Source organism: Pteronotus mesoamericanus, unplaced genomic scaffold, assembly GCF_021234165.1.
Source record: "Pteronotus mesoamericanus isolate MK-2021 breed Mesoamerican mustached bat unplaced genomic scaffold, CSHL_Meso_final contig_20, whole genome shotgun sequence".
NCBI lineage: Eukaryota > Metazoa > Chordata > Mammalia > Chiroptera > Mormoopidae > Pteronotus > Pteronotus mesoamericanus.
The window spans coordinates 8,048,311-8,068,583 of NW_026555085.1; the positions used below are offsets into that span (position 1 = coordinate 8,048,311).

Sequence of the window (20,273 nt, forward strand, 5' to 3'; positions counted from 1 at the left end):
GATCTAGCTTGTTAGAAGTCCAGCCCTGAAGGTTCATGCTTGTCACAATTTGTGGAGTATAAACCAGGCCAGTCAGAGCTGGCTGTTGCTCACACAGGTCCAATTCCTGGGAAGGGGCAGGAGCCTGGTCAGAAGAATTCCTGGCAGTACATTAATCAGCTGTGCTTAACTGGCCAAACAGTAACCTAACCCCCAAATGTGTTGTTTTGGTCAGATTCTCAGTCTGAGAATGAGGCTTCGCCAGTGAAACGGCCACGACTACTGGAGAATACTGAACGATCTGAGGAAACCAGCCGATCTAAACAGAAGAGTCGACGTCGGTGCTTCCAGTGCCAAACCAAACTGGAGCTGGTGCAGCAAGAATTGGGATCATGCCGCTGCGGTAAGCATCTCCCCCCAGTAACATGATGGAGACCGTGTCCTTGACACCTTGACATAGCTTTGGAAATTATCCTAAGAGGGTGACTCCCTTTGTTCTTCTCCTGTGAACCTCTGAGAGCAATAGGATTAGGGTTTGAGAAATCAGGAGTAGAGGATTTTTACTTCTAAACACATACAGAGAAGCAAAAATATTCCCCACTACTTTGTCACATGGTTCTTTAGAGTTACATTGTCACTGCTTACTGCTTTCAGATTCTTCCCACTGATGACTCTGGTTCCTTCTCATTGATGACTTATTTAGAAATTAACCACACTAGCAAAATTCTGGGATATGTACCATAAAATTTAGATATTAAATTAATTTTAAATGAATCTCTTACTGTGTATAATAAGTGGAAGATTTCTCCTCCCATATCCTTTCTAAATTAAAGTTTGATTAGAAAATTTTCTTTGAACCGTAATTCATCAGCAGTTAACCTTTTGAAAACAGCTTTAAAGTAACCTCTTCTACAATATTATCTATCCAGTGTAATACCAGCTCTTAGAATTGTTGCACTTTATGCATACTCATAGCAGAGCAAAACTTAGATCAGTTCTTCCTCTCCCTTCGACCACACAGAATTGTTTAGCTGCATCATTTAGGCTGACTTGGAGTTTTCCTGTCCCTCGTCTTATTTCCTGATTTAAAGCATAATTCTATGGGACAAAACTGTTACCCGGCAGACTTTGAGGTCTAGGTCTAGTCTCTGAGAATCTTATACCCTTAGTACTTAAGAAGGAGCTTAAGAAGCTTCCTCTCACCCCTGGGATAGCCATAGATATCCTGCAAGTACTGCTGATGGCAGTTGGGACTAGATGGTTCTCTTGACAGTTAGAAAGTTCCGGTTACTCCAAGTCTTTATCTTCTGAAGACATAGCCGTTGCTGCTCTTGTCCCTCAATCATCTGCCTTGTTGGAAATGAGAGAGTACCAGCTTCTCATGGAAAAAACTAAGTTGGAATTCCTGTTACACACTTGGATGTGTGGTCCATAACAAGATCAGAAGCATATCTTAAACTGCAGAAACGGGAGCCAGCATGGCGATCTAGGTGTCACTGGACAAGTTTTTATTTTTAGGTTGGCATTTAGTTTCCTCCTAAATGCTTACGTGAAAGCATAAAGAAGAGAGGTAGGTGCAGAGGCTGTCAGCAGAGCTTTCAGACTTCAGTTGTATTCGTGTATGTGGCATGGCCCAGGCGAGAAGGTTATTCATAGGCTCCTCCTGGATCAACTCTGCCAGGTAGTTTTAAGTGTTTGGTCAGGCAAGGAGGGAATACCGTGGTTGGCTAAGGAAACTCTGGGGCCTGATGGCTAACCACTTTTACCCATATTGCAGAGTTTAATCTTTTGTGGTGCACATTCTTGCTTTGGTCTTCATGTGAACTATTAGGGGGTTTTAGCAATTCAGTCTCTTACCAGTGTTGTGAAACCTACCTGACCATTTTGCCTGTTGCTTGTATAACACAGGCCTTTGGTTGTTCCTAAATTAGAATCATGGGATTTTCTTGTACCTTATGTTCTTGTCTCCTTCTTGAAAGTAAGTGAATCCTGGGTATTATACAGGATTTGCCTTAGTGGATCAAGCAGTTGGTCCATGAGTGTGCTGTCTTGCCTCTGGCAGGGGTTAATACCTCCTCTCCTTGTCAGGCAAGCAGTTAAAAGTTCACAGTTTAGCGCTGAGAGATCCAGAAGTATTGTAACCAGGTCTCCCAGTTTACCCTTCAGCTTTAATGCACACCATCTGTCTTCCTAAGGTCTTAGAAAACCTTAGGAAACGCTGGAAAGAAACTAGACATACGTGTTGGATAAATTCACATGCTCCTAAATGGAGCCAACTTGATTGTCTCTGGTAAGTGGGGATTATTCTGTTGTGCTCTTCACTTCTTGGGCAGGAGGCTGGATTTCTAAGTACCTGTTGGTTTGCAACAGTCATGTGTTCTTTTTTAAATGATCTAACACGTAGTCCCTTGGCTTGTGCCCAATTCTGAGGGTCTGCTTATGCAGAGGTTGGGTTTTTCTGCTGGAGAAGAAAGTTCTGAGCTTCTGCAGTCCCACCAGATGTGGCCTTCCCAGAGAGAACTGAGAGTTCCATTTGGCCCACTGAGAGCATTATACTTCTGTGCCCAGAAAGATGACTGAGTCAGCTGCCACATTTCAAAAGATGAAGGACAGCAATGGGACAATACACCTTTGGGACTGTCTTTGACAAAGCTCTGTGTTCCTCCTGCCTGCCTGCTTGGATCTCTCCAGGAAAGAGTGAGTTGTATAGCTATTTCCTTGAGGATGCATGGAGTGTTAGAGAGACATTTAATTGCCCTGAAAGGTTGGGCGGGGGGGAACAGTATTTTACTACTGAAAGTGAGAACTCAGGAAAGTAGTTTGAACTCAAACAGCACACTCCTCCACTGCAAAAAATTTATATATATTTATTCACAATCTTTTTTCCCATTCCCCTTCCACTCTGTACAGGTTATTAACTACTGACAAGAAATTCACATCTCATAAATAATGCTTAAGAGCCATTGCTACATAAATGGAATGTGTTATGAATTGTGATGGGCCTTTTTGTAGCATTCACTGCCTAGAGCAGGAAGAACAGAGGATGTCATTTTCATTAATTTCTAATGAGGTGCCAATTAAAGACAGGGAAGACGCTCCAAAGGGAAGAGTGGCCAAGCTCCCCTGAATCCTCTGCCCCGGGGCTGTCATCCAAACACTGCCAGCAAGCCTTTTCTAAAAATTCCATTAAATTACAGTCTCATGGAGAGCACACACAGACACATTCAGCTTCCCTTTGATCTTCAGAGGAGCAATTTGTAAGACGAATTCTGAGCCTTCTCACTTAGGGAACAGCTAGAGGTGATAGGAATTGTTAATTGCCAGGCCACTCCATGGGCTTACAATAAATAGGTGAATTTTGAAGATTAATTCTCCTTTGCCTCACTGTGACTAGATAGCCTTTAAATCAACAATACCAAGGTAACACCCCTTTGCCGTGAAGTTTCTTAGGATGCTAGTTAGAAAAGGTATGTGGTGAGGATGGGATGATATCCTCCATGCTAGAGTATCTGCAACAGTTTACCTTCTCAAGATGGAAAACAATTGCATAAAAATGGATTTGTTTTATTTTCTACTCAGTAGGCAAATTGACAGTTCATTCTCTTCATAGGAGTCTTTTCTCTCCAGATGCCACCTAGAGGATGTTCTTCTGAAATCGGCCATCCTCATCAAATATGGGCCACATCACTGCCACATGAATGTTGTGTTGTCTAAGCAGATCTTGCATGATACACACAGCATGGCTTTTTAATTGCTGTGCATTGCTTCCCAGGACCACAGAATTAATTTTTAAATACCATTCTAATAGCTTGCATAAGTTATCACATATTTTCAGTTGATAGTGACTTAACAAACTGTAAGCTGATAATGCTCCCTTTAGGGACAACAGTGCTTTTACTAATCTCCTGAGTAATCTGACTTCCTTTATTGGTTTTGAAATAAACTTTATATTCACTTAGAAACTCAGAGTGATGCTTTAGCCTGGGACCTTTAGAGTAATCATCTCCAAGTGCCTCAGTGGTCATTTCTGTCAAACTAAATTCAGCAAGGATTTATTGAGATATGACAGTGCACAATTCATTTTGCTAGGTTTTGTGGGAATATAGGAGCTAGATATACAGAATGTAGGAGATGTAGTCTAGGTCAGTGGCTTTCATCTTAAGTGGGTATCAGAATCACATGGAGGGTGTGGTAAAGCACGGCTACTGGGCCCCACCCCCACAGGTCCTGAGTCAGTAGGCCGGTACTGTTTAAGGAGTTCCCAGGTAAGGACCTTGCTTTGAGAACTGCTGTTCGAGGCAGTTCTCAATCCTGTGGAGCTTTTGAAAAATAGAATGTCTGGACCTCACTGTAAACAATTAAATCAGAAGAGGTCTTCAGGTATTGTTTTTAATTTTCAGTTTCTTCCCCTTAGTTCTGTTAGTTGCTTTAAATATTTCGGTGTTATGTTGCATCCCCTTTATCATAAAATGTCCATCTTTGTCTGCTTTTACCTTTGTTACCTTAAAAATCTATTTTATCAGATGTAAGTATGGCTATGCTGGCTTTTCTGTGAATACCATTTGCTTATAGAATCATTTTCCACCCTTTTACCTTAAGTCTATCTTTGTCTTTGCAGCTTAGCTGTGTCTACTGAAGGCAAGCATATGGTTGGGTTTTATTTTTTGATCCAGTCTGCTGCTCTGCACCTTTTTATTGGTGAATTCAGTCCATTTACACTTAGGGTAATTATTGATGTATGAGAATTTCCTGTAGCCATTTTATCTCTCGTTTTTCGGTAGCTCTGTGCCTCCATTGGTTCTTTTCCTTTGTGTTTCTGTCTGTTGTTTTTGTTTGGTGGTATTCTGTACTTTTTTCCTCTCTTGCCTCTTTAAGTTATGTGTCTGGGGGGGGGGGTGTGTGTGTGTGTGTGTGTGTGTGTGTGTGTGTGTGTGTGTGTGTTTACCATTAACCTTTTTTTTTTTTTAAGATTTAATTTATATTTAGAGAGAGGAGAAGGAAAGGAGAAAGAGAGGGAGAGGAACATCGATGTGCGAGAAATATATTGATTCATTACTTCTTGCAGGCCCCCAGCTGGGGACCTGGCCCACAACCCAGGCATGTGCCCTGATTCGTAATCAAACAAGTGACTTTTTGGTTTGCACACTGGCTCTCAATTCACTGAGCCACACGAGCCAGAGCAACTTTTTATTTGGATATTAAAAGTTTTTTCCTGGACCACTCGAGAGTAAATTGCAAATATCATTGCCCTTCAACCCTATCAACATCAATGAATGTTTCCTATGAATAGGGATACTATTTTATATAACGACAGCACAGTTATCAACTTCAGTAAACTGATACTGATACAGTGCTTTTTATCAAATCTCTCATCCATATCCCGGTTTTGTCAATTGGTCCAATAATGTCTTTTATAAAAAGCATTATTTTCCCTTCCAGCCCAAATTCCATTCTATGATAAGATACTGCATTTAGTTGTCATGTTTCCTGTTAACCGTGTTTTTAATGATACTGACATTTTTAAAGACTACATCCTTTTACCCCCTACCCACATATCCACCCACACTTTTTTTTAACAGAACATTTCTCATTTTGGGTTTGTCTGATCGTTCTTCAAGGTTAGAGTCAGAGTACATGTTCCCAGCCAGAATACTATGTAAGTGATGCTGTGTCCTTCTCAGGGTTTTACATTGGAAGGCACAGGTAGCCATTGTCCTCGCATTGTTGATATTAATTTTGATTCACTCACCTTTTCAAGGTGTTATTTGATGTCTTTGCTGTGTAGTTAATATTTTAAACCTTACAGCTAGAAAGGAATCTGTGGGGAAATACTTTTTTAATGCATTGATTTAAAAAAAATTTAATTGAATTTATTGGGGTGGCATTGGTTAATAAAATTATATAGTTTTCGAGTGTGCAGTTCTGTGTATTGCATAGTGTGTTTACCATCCCAAGTCAGGTCTTCAGTTACCATATATTTGGTCCCCTTCACCGCCCTCATCCCACCTTCCCTCTGGTAACCACTGTACTGTCGTCTGTGGCTATGAGTGTGTTTGTTTTGTTTGTTCATTTGTTGTTTTCAATTTTATATCCCACATATGTGTGAAATCAAATGATTCCTAGCTTTTTCTGGCTGACCTCTTTCACTTAGCATGTCTTAAGATCTATCTGTTTTGCCACGAATGACAATATTTCATCTTTTCTTATGGCTGAATAGTATTCTGTTGTATATATGTACCACATCTTCTTTATCCAGTCATCTACCAAAGTCCACTTTGGTTGTTTCCATGTTTTGGCCACTGTGAATAATACTGCAGTGAACTCAGGGGTGTATATATCTTTGTTAATAGATGTTTTCAAATTTTGGGGGTAGATACCCAGAGGAGGGGGTTTGGGTCATATGGTAACTCTAAATTTTTTGAGCAACCTCCATACTAGTTTCCATAGTGGCTGTACCAGTTTACATTCCCACCAGCAGTGAATGAGGGTTTCTTTTTCTCCACAACCTCTCCACCACATTACTGGTCTTGTAGACTAGAATGATAGCCATTCCAATAATGGGAAGTGGTACACCCATTGTCGTTTTGATTTGCACTTCCTTAATAGCCATTGAAGTTGAGCATCTTTTCATATATATATGTTGGCCATTTATATGTCTTGTTGGGAGAAGTGTCTTTTCAGGTCTTCCCCCCATTTTTTAGTTGTTTTGTTTGTTTTTTGGTGTTGAGTTGTATGAGTTCTTCATATATTTTGGATAGTAAACCCTTGTTTGAGGTACTGTTTGCAAATATATTCTTCCATTCAGTTGGTTGACTTTTTATTTTGTTGCTAGGGGGAAATACTTTATGACCATGTAAATGTCCCACTCTTCACCAAATATGTCTCCAAGGTTTAGAATTCTTTGATGATTGTTGCCTGAACCAATCTTTACTGTGATCGTTGCACAATGATGATTTTCTAACTCTAGCTCTTCTTTTACTTACATTTATCATTTGGCATTCAGTGTTCCTCAGTAAGTGAGAAACCTCCCCCACCCCATTTATTTACCTTTCATTGGTATGGACTTAGGGACTCTTAGATTTTTTTTTTTTAGTGGGTTCTAATTCGTTACTATGTTTAATTCTTTTGGTGCTGAAATTGTCCCAGATTTGGCTAGTGGAAGTTCTTTCAAGCTTCCATGTTTCCTTACCATGTTTCAAAGACTTCTGTGTCTTTGTGACTTGGTATGCTCCTTATCTTTACCGAGTTCTGGAATCAGCCACTTTTCCCAAGATGATTTTTATGTGCATGCAAAGAAGAAGTTTCTTGGCCTGAGAGAAACGCAGACATATGCATAAAATAACTGGCATAGAGGGAGCCTACCATAAGAGTTTTAACCAGACTATAAACCATATGTTATAGGAATATGGGGAGGCAGAGATAAGTTCCAATTGAAAGACTCTGGACAGACTTCCACAACTGGGGCTTTAAAGGAAGAGTGAGACTTAGATGTGGGGAAAGAGGGAATGCTTGGACAAAGCTGGTATCCTGAAGGTGACCTCTGTGCAGCTGGGTGGAGTCTTGGGGTCAGTGAGGAGAGACCACTAAAAAGGGAAGGAAGGGATTCCAGATTCCACAGGGTTTGGACATTGATTTGCAGCGAGAAGTTATCAATGGTTGTGAACCAACACGATCTAATTTGACTTTTTTTTTTTTTTTTTAAAGTAAGCACACAGGAAAGCTGATATGGCTGTTGGATCTTTTTAAGAAATGATCTGGGAAGTATGTGAATTGATTTCAGTAAGTGAAAAAGAATGTGCAAGTGTCACAGCCATCGCTGCCACTACAGGGGACTGTGCAGTGAACAAATAGTGATATACTAAGGCTTAGTGTGGGGCGAGGTGATTATGAAGCATGTTGGTAATACGAAATTTCCAGGCTGGCCCATTTCACCAGATCAAAAATCACCACAAATAAGCCCATGTGTGTGCCTTTGTTTTCACTCTCGTCCAAAGACAGTGCAAACCTGTCAGGAACACTTGGCATTCTTTCCTATGATTCTAAAAGAAAACGAGGCAGCAAAAAAACAAGAAAGAAAAGAAAAGAGAAAACAAGGCAGTATGTTCTTATGAATTCTTTTTCTATGTAGAGAGTTCTGGCCTAGATCCATCATGATACCCTGCTATCCAGGGAAACACCTGAGATCCTTTATCGTGACCAAATTGATTTGGCTGGCTAGGTGTTATTATTATTGCCATGGAGTGGAGAGTCCATGCTCTGCCATATGTTACATAGAGAGTGTGGTTGCCAAAGCCCCAACCCTTTAGGAGCTTCTGGGTTTTTTGGGAGGGGGGGGGGTTGTTGTTTTTTTTTTATGCTAAGTCTGGCAGTGAAAGGCTAAAGCTTCTCCAGTACTTCTAAGACAGCAGCTAGGTGTATGTTATCTGTGGCTCAAGAGAAGGAGATGTCCTGCCCACCCTCCCAAAAGCACACACACAAAAAGTCAATGGGAATTATTATGTTTGTGAAAGCTAAGGGTAATTAGAAATCCTGAGGCAAATTCTGAGGAAATTTTCTCTTTTTGCACTCCTTTTCTTTCACTCTCACTAAATTTTTACCTAAACAAGAATATGTTGTCTGCATTCCCCATTGAATCTTTAACATATAGGAGCTCTAGTCTAAAACAAAACAGATTAGTCCCTCTGCTGCTCCTCCATAACTTACAAGTTGAAGTGTTAAAGCAAAACAGATCAAGCCTGTTACTGAACATGAACTTCATGTATTTAGCCCATTAGTTCAGCACTGTCCCAAAGATCCAGCCTACCATCTGTCCTTTGACAAGGCTGTAGAGAGATTTCAGAAACATGAGTAGCTCCCTTCCCCAGCATAGAAGCATCAGAGACCAAACTTTTAAAAGACAGAATGTGCAGAGCACATCTGCTGAAGCCTGTGTCACATCCCTGCTCATATCCTACTGACTGACTGGTGAGCCAGGAGACCGTTGTCCCATGAAGGAAAGTATTTTCCATCTGGATAGCAAACTTGCAACCACTTCTAGAGTCCATTCTTAGCAGCCATTACAGAACAACAGTGATTTTCTCAAGGCTATTGGGTAGGCTACCCTGCTTAGAATACTTCTTTATAGGGAGAAAAATGAATTATTATAAAAGTAAATTAATTGCTGATATTTTTTTGTTTTCGTTTCAAGAGGAAATAGTTTCAGTTAATCTTTGCCCGGCAAAGTGTGCATGGGGGGTTTTACAGATTTTTTTGAGTTATAATTTATATATCATAAAATACACCTCATTTACAGTTCAGTGAGTTTTAGTAAATTTAAGTTGTACAATTATCACCAAGTTCAAATTTTAGAATCCTTCTATCACCCCCAAAACTTCCCTCCTGCCCCTTTTTAATCAATCTCTACACTCTCCTGCCCCAGGCTCAGGAAGCCACTGATCTGCTGTGTTAATATAATTTTGCCTTTTCTAGAATTTCAATGTCAATGGATTCATACCATACATATAGTTTGGTGTGTCTACATAGCATGTCGTTAGCATGTTTTTGAAATTTATCCATGTTGATACATACCATTAGTTCATTTCTCTTTAATGGTGGGTAGTATCCCATTTTATAGTTAATACCACATTTGTTTATCCATTTACCAGTTGACATACGTTTGGGTTTTTGCCAGTTTGGGAATATTATGAATAGAACTGTAAATATTCATGCACAAGTCTTTGTGTGGGCACATGTTTTCATGTCTCTTGGGTAGATACATAGAGGTGGAATTGCCAGGTTAGGGTTGCTTCACATTTAACATTTTAAGAAAGCCCCATCAGCAGTGTATTAGGGTTCTGATTTCTCCATAATTTGCAACATTGAATATTGTCATTCTTTTTAACTTTAGCTATTCTAGAGGATATGTGGTACTGTGTCACTGTGCTGTATTAATTTGCATTTCCCTCCTGACCAGTGAAGTTAAGCATCTTTTTAATTTGCTCTTTGGCCATCATTTATCTTCTTTAGCGAAGAATCTATTCATACTTCAAGTAGTTCACCCATTTGTAAGATTTACAGAATTGCCATCTTAACAGTACTCTAACCCATGAATTTGTTTCTCCATTTATTTGTCTTCTATAATTTCTCAGCATTGCTTTCTATTTTTTACCATATATCTTTTGTTGAAATCTTAAGTATTTTAATTTTCAATGCTGCTGTGAATAGAATTTTTAACTTATTTTCAGAATGTCCTTTGCTGTTACTTTCAAATAAGTAACTTTCTATATGTAATCTTTTTTATTTTACAACCTTGCTAATTTAGTTCTAGATTCCTTCATATTTTCTCCTTTCCAATTGTTTGCCTGTTTTTGTTATTTTCTTTCATTATTGCACTGGCTAGGCCCTCCAATGTAATGTTTAATAGAAATGTTAAGCGGGGGGAGTGTTGAGAATGTACCCCCTTTCCTTTTCCTTGACCTTAGGTAGAAAACATTCAGGGTTTTTTTTAACCACTGGATATGATTTAGCTGTATATTTCACATAGCTGCTCCCCATCTCTGCCCCTCACTCTGACAAATTTTAATAGTTGTAGCTATTGAATACATTTTAGGAAAGCATAGGAAATGTTCAGATGCCTTCCCTCAAAACAGATGGCTATTGCCCACGATGAGCTACCATCTTCCCTAAAAGGTGCATAAAACTGTGTTTTAAAGAGTTTTGTCACCCCATGGATTCACTTCTATTTACAGTTGAAGCATATTCCCTTTGTCCATACTCATATGTCATGCATCTAATGATAGTGGGGAAAGCTGGTGACCTGAGAATATTCCTTATTCTCAAACCAGTATCATAACACACACCCAAGATGCTATTCTGGGTTATTCTTACTTGAGGTAATGAGAGCAAACCACACTGAGAGATGCTTAAAGATAATTTGTTTAAATTAAATGCTTTTGCCATAAGACAAAATTGTAAAAATTTATAGGTAGATAAATACCACCAAGATTAGAAAGAGCCTTAGCAATCATTTTGTCAAGCCTCCTTTTTTTTCTTTTATAATGAAGAAACTGAAACCAGAAAGGCTGGCACTAGCCTCAGATCATACCTGTGTACTAAGTATTGGTATTTCATGCAGTAAAATTTGAAGGACTGCTGTAAAGTTTCTGACCAACGTGACTCCCATTCCTCCTGTCAGCATATGTTTGAACCCTGCTAACAACAGCTTCTCACCATACATTCTTGCCCATCCCTCCCTGAACACCTACTCTGTCATCTCCACTGAAACCAGCTTATCTTTCTCAAGTACCCAGAAGATTTCTTAGTCTTTCTACCAAATTAATACACCAGATTCTTTTAACGTCCTCTTAGTTTGGCCTCCAATACCTTGCTCAGGACTCTCGTGTGGACCCTTCACAGCAAAATATCACCAAATTAAACCAGTTGTAAAAATAGTATTAGTAAAAAGAATAGGATTTTAAATTGTTTTTTTTCAAATTGGTAACAAGTTGTTCACAAAGTTTTGCTTACTAATTTGTGTTCACCACATTGCATGTAAATATCTCCTACTAGACACACACAGTCGTCCTGCTGTCCTTCCTGCGATTCTCTCTCGGGCCATCCCTCTTAAAAAGTGCGGGCCTGAGACAAGCACTTGAGAGGTCCTGGATAGGGAAGGGTGGGGTACTTCTTTGGAAAGTAAAATTGCAGCTACTCAGGTGATTCTAATACACCCCGAAATTTGATATACACTTAATCTCATTTTTCTTAAGAAATGCAAAGGTAATTTAAGACCAAATAGAATTACTAGAAATTTCAAGTACAAGGTGAGCCACATCATAAAGGTTTTTATATCAGACCTAGCTGACTCCCGCCTCCCTCCCTCCCTTCCTTTCACTTTGAGATTTCTGTCTTCTGAAGTTTTAACACACGCCTTCCTCCACTAGTCTGCTCTCCCCTGCAAGATTCTAAAATCCTCAGGGGCCAGGGCCTGGTGTCACTCTGCAGCTTCTCACATTCCTTGTTAGAGTATAGCCTATAGTGGGTACCCAGGCAGTGCTGACTAATAATGTGCAAGAAAAAATTAGGAGTCAAAGGAATGTGGTGTTTTCGTGAGCCTGCTGGTTATCTCTAGGGAACAGTCCTTTTGTAGTAGTGTTTGAAGGCAGACCCAAGCAAGTGAGCCGGGGAATGTTTGTGTCAGTCTCCATGCAGATCTGGAGGCCAAGGTCCATGTGCCACCTGAGGGGTTCCCAATTGACTATTTTGCTGAAGCAATAAGAGAGAGAACCTTAGCATTATTTATTATTACATACTTTTATTGCCTTGAATTTTTATTGGTAGATGGAGAAAAATCAGACAAGACATGTAGAGTGGGACAAAAGTAGGTATACAATTATGAGTACATAAAACACAGAGTTTATTCTTGTATTATTACTTATTAATTATTATTTTCCATACAGACAACTGTAAACCTCCTTTTGCTCCACCCTGGATATCCTGTCAGATACGGTAGCATTGCTTGCTTGGTCTAATTAAAATTATTTGAAAAGCTATGGTTTAATTAAATACTTGACTTTGGAATGGGTGTATTTGCATAAATAAAGCCTGTGATTTATCTGGTGCATGAATAAAGATGGGCTCTTTGGAGGTCACAGACCTACCGTGTGAAAGAAACCACACTAATCTCCCATTCATGCCTAATAAACCTGTCACTCTCTGACGTAAAATCTAAGCATGTGAGCAACTTAGAAGTTATCTATCTGGTGCCAGTCCAGCCCCCCGACCTGATGCAGCAGAAACCACATCATGTGCGTCCTGGCACACATAATCCAGCCTCCGTGCACATCTCCAGCCTGCAGGAAGGGGTGGTGTGTCTTACTGCCAGGCAGCATAGACTGACTAGGTACTGCTTCCATTTAACTAAAATGAGCTTCCTTGTATAACATGTCCTCATTCCTCCTCACTGTGCTCTCCATAGTGACCTGTCACCAATCATCTTGCTCTCCCACAAGCCAGCTCTTCCAGTATTTGAATGCAGTGGTGAGGTTTCCAGCACCCTAGTTACTGAGGGGGCAAGGTCATTCACAGGGATAAGGAGAGGGTGTAGGGGCATCGAGGACAAGGTGGGGCACAGGAGTGCCAGGCTGGGCTCAGTGTGCGTCTCCACAGTTTTTCTCATCAGAGGCCCTAACAAAATCTGGTTGTCTTTTTTTAACAGAACTTTTCACCTGCCAATGTTCTTCTGAGACCACTCAAAAGTAGTCTCTTTGGTATAGTTCATGGTTGGCCTCTGTTGGCTACACTTCTCAGAACATGTTGAAATTGTCTGTCTACATGTCTGTCCTCCCAGAATGGGAGGGACCATATCATGTTCTTTGGTGGCTCCCAGCTCCTACAGTAGATCGTGGTGTTATCTTCTGGGTGAAGGAAAAAGAACAGCTTTTACTGAGCACTTGATGCATACTGGATGCCTATATCTGTGTTATACCATTTGACCTCTATGAAAGCATCATTGGACAAGAGATATTCCGTTTTTTACAGAGGTGAAAACTCAAGCTCTGAAGGTAAGTAACTAAGGGACTCCCTGGCATTTGAGCCCAGGTCTGTTGAGCTCCCAGAATCCAGCCACTTTTTATGCCCCCCCAGACTGGCCCTTGGGGTGCCCTGTATAGTGAGGAGATGACTGCAGCATGAGTTGTCTGTATTTCCAGCCATATAGAGCTTAGCCCAGACCTTAAGCACCCCTCATTTCCGAGATACTTTTTATTGAACATTGAATGGTAAAAATTCATATGACCTCCTGTGTGAGAACTACTTGAACCGGTGTTAATGTCATCCCAGTGCACTGTGTTCAGTTGTGTTCCATGTGCCATTTGTCAGTCCATTTAGATAGATGCTTCTAGAGCATAAGGCCCGCAGTGTTTACCACCTTTCTGTTTCCCACTGTGCCTGGGTAATATGAGCCACACTTTAATTCTTATTGATGTGTACATTCCATTTTCTCCCGAGTGCTAATTCATGTCCTCATTTTCCTTGAAAACTTATCTCCTCCTGGATACCTTATGCAGTTGACCTCTCCTCAGTGCCCCCGATTTATTACACATAGTGGATTGTATTGATTTTATTTGCAGTTGATTTCTTGCTTTTCTTCTTATGTCTTTCAGCTGATTTCTTCCCTGTGCATCTCCAGCTGTCTTTAAAAGCAGGAACTAGTGACATTTTTTCCCCTTCTCTATCCAGACCCCACTCTAGAGCTCTGTAAACAGGGCACAGATGACCAGTAAATACTTTTGACTCCTTGAGCCTAATAGCTTCTTTCCCTTGCTGGACTGACAGCCCAACCCTGGAGCCTAAGTCCTTTATTTATTAGATGAAATTTCTATAGCATCTTCTCTCTGAAGAGATCAATATCAATGAAGTTTGTTTCTGCTTCTGGAAAGTGCTTTTACCTAAGCAGACCAAGGTTCTGATAAGATCACATGATAGGCCTTACTTCTCAGCTGTTAGGCCCTGGAGAGGCAGACTCCGAGAAAAGCCTCACCACTTCAAGTTTTGCTATCTTGTTCCTGGCAGTGAGCCTGAATATGACTGTGACGAATAGCAACACCAGCTCTCCAGTGTTGCTTGATACTGTGTTTGTGTATAAACAGAGAACTTGCATTTGGGGAGCACTGCCGTCTTTTGAAAGACAGATATGGAGAAGCTCGTCTTAGAGCTCAGTACATCTGCCCACTAACCATACCCCAGTGTACACTATGGGTTGTTGACTCCCACACAGTGCCTGGTGTCATTAAGGCTCTTGAGGCTGAAAGTCATGCCTCTACGGAGCTGGGTCCCTTGGACAGGACCCACAAAGGGCATGATACCTAAACAAACACTCATATGCTTGGTAGATGGGGAATTAGTGCTGAGAGATGGTTTCTCCTAGCTAGTGGGAAGACAGGCTGTTCTACTGCAGATTCGGGTAGTCAAGACTGACTGAAATATTGGAACAAAATTTAGAGACCAAAACTGAAAAGCATGTATGAGTCAGTCTTATAATTCATTGGAGAAGTACCTAAAATAATTGGATCAGCTGGCTTCTCTAGGAAATTACTCCCCTTTACACATCTCCTTGTTTGTACAGGCATTATTCTCATCCTTATTCAAGGTTAGGCAGAAGTCAGTAGAGAATGAAGACATCTCCTGTGTGCTCTGCAGGCAGATGAGAGGTGCATGCATAGAAGCTGCTTGGTGTGGATACTTATCAGCGTCACCGGACCTGGCCTGCTTTCGATCCTGCTGTCCAGAAAACACCCTCCACTGTCCGATCAGGAGTTACAGCAACCATAGTTACTGAGGCACCTTGAGAAACAAAGAAGAGGGGGAGGTGTTGGAGAAAAAGAGGAGGGAAATAAAGTAGAGAAGGACAAGAAATGTAAAGAGATGTGAAGAGGGCAGAAATGGGGGCGTGGTAGGGATGGGAAGCCCACCAGCATTCGAGTGTGGAGCGATCTGGGGAGGATGCCGTTACTTATTCCCTCCTGGAAGTTGAAAGGTAGTCTCTTCCTCTGTTGTTGCCTGTGGAGTTGGAAGGAGGAGATGGCCAGAAGTGCTTCTCTTTCCTTTGGATACTTCCTTATGATCATGGGGCCTCACCAGCTGTTGTACATGGTAAAATGTGCACTGCCTCGGTGGACAACTGGAAGACAGATGACACTGGTTATCTGTGTATTCAAAAAAGTACTCAGGGACTTGAGTACCCAGCTCCCCCAGCAGGGGAGCTGGGGGAAGTGTACCATTCAGGCATTAGATGCTCTTTTCCATAATTTTCTATTATCAGTCAAGATATTGCTTTTGACACAGTAGGTGGGTGGTTGTTAGGCTTGGGAGGTGGCAGGCAGTGGCTATTGAAGACATTTCCCATGGGTCAAGAAGACATAGTCTAGCAATGGTCCACTTGTTTCTAGACGAGCTGAGCAGGCCTTTTCTTCACTGGATTGTAAGGATGCCTGCTGTGCACCTTCAGGCCACTGCTCTCCATACACACACTCCTCTTCTTGAACCATGTCAGCCTAGTAGCCCCTGGAAGACAGAAGCTGTGAGTCAGCACACGATGCAGTTTGTGTGTCCTTGTGATTAATACACAGGATGACATGTGCTCTCAAGAGGTATGCAACTGCAGTGTTACAGATTCACTCAGGAAGGGAAAAATGTTCCAGATTTAACAAATAACAGGGCCAGGTTTGTGTTAATACTCTTTTAAAATTAATTAACCAATTACTTAATTTTTATTTTTAAATTACAGTTGATGTACAGTGTTATTAGTTTCAGGTGAACTACCTCATGACTAGATATTTATGTAACTTACAAAGTGATCACCCCGATAAATCTTCTACCCAGCTGACACCATATATAGTTATTACAATATTGACTATATTTCTATGCTGTACTTTACATCCCCATGACTGTTCTGTTACTACCAATTTGTACTTAATCTCTTCACCTTTTTCACTCATACCCCCTCAACACCCCTGTCATCTGGCAACTGTCAGAATGTTCTCTGTGTGTATGAATGTGTTTCTGTTCTGCTTGTTAGTTTATTTTGTGTTTTAGGTTCCACATATAAGTGAAATCATCTGGCATTTGTCTTTCTCTGCCTGACTTACTTCACTTAACACAATACCCTCTTAGGTCTGTCCATGTTGTTGTAGTTGGCAAGATTTCATTCTTTGTTTATGGCTGACTCATATTCCAGGTTATATGCACCCCTTCTTTATGCATTCATCTATTGATGAGCACTTATCTGGCTTCCATATCTTGGCTATTGTAAATAATGCTGCAGTAAACATATGGATGTATATGTCTTTTTCAGTTCAGTGTTTTGGATTTCTTTGAATAAATACCCAGAAGTAGAGTTGCTAGGCCCTTTATGTCTCTTATAGCCTTTGTTTTAAAGTGTATTTAACTGTTATGAGTAATGCTACCCTAATTTTTGTTTCTTTGTTTCCATTTTCATGAAACATCTTTTTCCATTTCTTACACTCAGTGTGTATGAGCCTTTTGATCTGAAGTAAGTCTCTTGCAGACGGCGTATATGAGAATCTTGTTTTGGTATCCATTCAGTCACTGTATGTCTTTTGATTGGAGCATTTAATCTATTTGTATTTAAAGTAATTGTTGATAGATATGTATTTATTACCATTTTATTATTCATACTTTTAATCTTTTTTCTTTATAAAGAAGACCCTTTAACATTTCCTGTAATACTGATGTGGTGGTGATGAACTCTTTTAGCTTTTTCTTGTCTGGGAACCGCTTTATCTTTCCTTTTAATTTTAAGTGATAGCCTTGCAGAGTAGGGTAATCTTGGTTGTAGGCCCTCTCTTTTCATCACTTTGAATATTTCATGCCAAGCTCTTCTAACCTGCAAAGTTTCTGTTTAGAAATCAGCTGACAGCCTTATGGGAGCTTTCTTGAAGGTAACTAACTGCTTTTCTCTTGCTACTTTTAAGATTCTCTCTTTAGCTTTTGGCATTTTAATTATGATGTGTCTTGGTGTTGGCTTTTTAAAAAAATTTTTAATTTATTCGTGGCGGGGGGAGAGAGAAACATCAGTTTGTTGTTCCGCTTATTGATGCATTCACTGGTTGATTCTTGTATGTGCCCTGACCAGAGCTCAAACCCACAACCTTGGTGTATCAGGATGGTGCTCTAACCAGCTGAGCAATGTGGCAAAGGCTGGTGTGGGCACCTTTGGATTCATCTAGTTTGGGACTCTCTGTACTCTTGGACTTGCATGTCCATTTCCTCTACCACATTAGGAAAGTTTTCTTTATTTTCTTTTTTCTTTTTTTGAAATAGGTTTTCAATTCTTTGCATGTGCTTGCTCCCTCCCTCCCTCCCTCCCTCCCTCCCCCCCTCCTTTCCCTCTCTCCCTCTCTCTGCCTCCCTCCCCCTGTCACCCCCATAATGTGAATGTTGGTATGCTTGCAGTTGTCTCAGAGGCACCTTACTCTATCCTCATTTTTTTTTTTTTTTGGATTCTTTTTTCTTTTTGCTGTTCTGATTGGGTATTTTCTGCCTCCGTATTTTCCAAACCGCTGATTTGATCCTCTGCTTCACCTACTCTACTGTTGATTCCTTGCAGTGTATTCTTCATTTCACTTAGTGCATTCTTCATTTCTGACTGCTTCTTTTTTATGGTTTCCATGTCCTTTTTGTATGCTGTTGGAGATCTCACCAAATTTCTTGAGCATCCTTATAGCCATTGTTTTAAACTCTGTATCTGGTAGTTTGCTTGCTTTCATTTCATTTAGTTCTTTTTCTGATAATTTCTCATGCTCTTCCATTTGGAACCTGTTTCTTTCTCTTCTTATTTCGGCTGCCTTCCTATGTTTTAGGTAGAACTGCTACATCTCTCTGTCTTGGTAGAATGGCCTTATATAGTAGGTGTTCTGTAGGTGTTGAGTGGCACAGCATTCCCAACTCAGCTGAGGTGGGCACTCCAGGTACACCCCCCATGTGGGCTCTGTGCACTGTCCTGTTGTAGTTGAGCCTCGATTGCTGTTGGTATCACTGGGAGGGATTGACTCCCCAGTTTGATCAGCTGCGAGAACCAGCTGTGACTATATTGGAGGAGCTGCTGTGTAGGAACTAACCACTCAGCATGACTCGCTTTAGTGGGGCTTTGATGCCCACCAAGTCTGCCCCTAGACTGTGTCGCTTGTAGAGATGGTTGGGTTGTAAGCCAGAGATGGTCTGAAGCTGTTCACCAAGTTTACTGGTGCTGGGGCCTCCTGGAAGGTATAGGCCAGGGTCAGCCACCATGTGTGCCCTCCTGGGGCCACCTGGCTTAAGTTACTGAGTGATTCGCAGTGTGTTACTGCTCTTGCATCGGTTAAATTGCTCTTCCCTTGAACTGAACTGTTATTCCAGGATTAATTTTCCACAGAATCTGGGGTAATTGACCAAAATACCAAGGTAGAGTAGGAAATGACTGTCAGTGGGAACCTTTATGATTATGTTTAGTTTTTCGCTATCTGTACTCATTGAATACGTGATCATGAGGTACAGCAAAGTTTTAATTCCGGGAGAGCGTCCAATGCCACCTTGGATATTCTTGGATTGCCTTTCAGAGTGACCTCAGCAAATACCAGCTCATATTAGTAATGGCAGTAAAAAAGAATAATTAGGAAAGTAAGAAAGTAAGATATTCCTCAGCCAGACAAATAGTTTTTAGATTGTGCTCACTGTGCCCCTGTTCACCCAGGTAATTGGAAGTAGAGTATGGTAGTAGACCTCTCCAGAGCTGGGGGTGAGGAGCCCGTTGCCAGCATTAAATATTCTTTCATTGCTAGAAGTAATTATTTTTGTCTTTTTGAAGAGGCAAATGTTGACTCAAATTATTTATTCGGTCTACTTACTAATATTTATTGGGTTCCAGAGGAATGGCAGGGAATAATTAACCAACAAAGTCACTGACCACATGATGTGTTTATTCCTTGGAGGAAAGATACAGTAAAAGGGGAACAGATAAGCAGGATATGCTGATGGGAGTAAGTGCCATGATATAACAGAATGACAGAGAATGAGGAGGGTGAGGGACAGCTACGAGAGGGGAGGCCAGCATCTGGAAGGACATGAAAGCCAAGCTAAGACTTAAAAGCTGGAGAGCCAGCAGTTTAGAGATTGAGGAGGAAAGTGTGCTAGACAGAGAGAATAGTGTCTCTCCGCTATGGAAGCAGGAACACATTGGGCACATCGGGGGGCCAAGAAGGTGGCAGTGGGGCTGGAGCAGGGCGCACGAGGAGAGCAGGGAGGCTGGCAGGCAGGAGCGCGTGGGGGGCGGGGGTGGTTCACAGGCCTTTGCAAGGAGTTAGAATTTTATTCTAAAGTAGTGGGAAGGCATTGAAGGGTTTTATGCGAAAGAACGACATAATCTGGTTTACATTTTTAAATATTCCTCTGGGAGATACACATAACTACTTGTGTATGGATAGACTCTCAAGAACATGTAAGAACTGGTAGTAGTGGTTGCTTTGCCTCAGAGGAGAGTAACTGTGAGAGAATGCGGCTGGAGACTTAACTTGTAGCTGAGTATTTTGTACAAATTGAGTTTCTATTATATTGATGTATTGCCTATTCAAAGAGGAATTAATTAATAAATATTAAAAAGTATAGCTCAGATCAGTTACCCTGAAAAAAAGAAAAAGATCATTGTTCCAACTGCTGTGAGAGAGAAGGCCTGGAGGACAGCAAAGGCAGTCCTGGCCCTGCTGGCCTCCTTCCTGCTCCACCAGCAGGCACGCTCGCTCTTGCCGGAGGACAGCTGCATG

The 20,273-nt window shown here is 41.0% G+C and overlaps 1 protein-coding gene across 1 annotated transcript in view; it reads left to right on the forward strand.

Annotated features, from left to right (window-relative positions):
* The window catches only part of ZFAND3 (zinc finger AN1-type containing 3), a 367,578-nt gene that overhangs the window by 333,500 nt on the left and 13,805 nt on the right, over positions 1–20,273 (forward strand). The window contains exon 5 of the mRNA XM_054569313.1: positions 215–382. Within this exon, the coding sequence (XP_054425288.1) occupies positions 215–382 (168 nt within the window). The remainder of the gene's footprint in view (positions 1–214; positions 383–20,273) is intronic.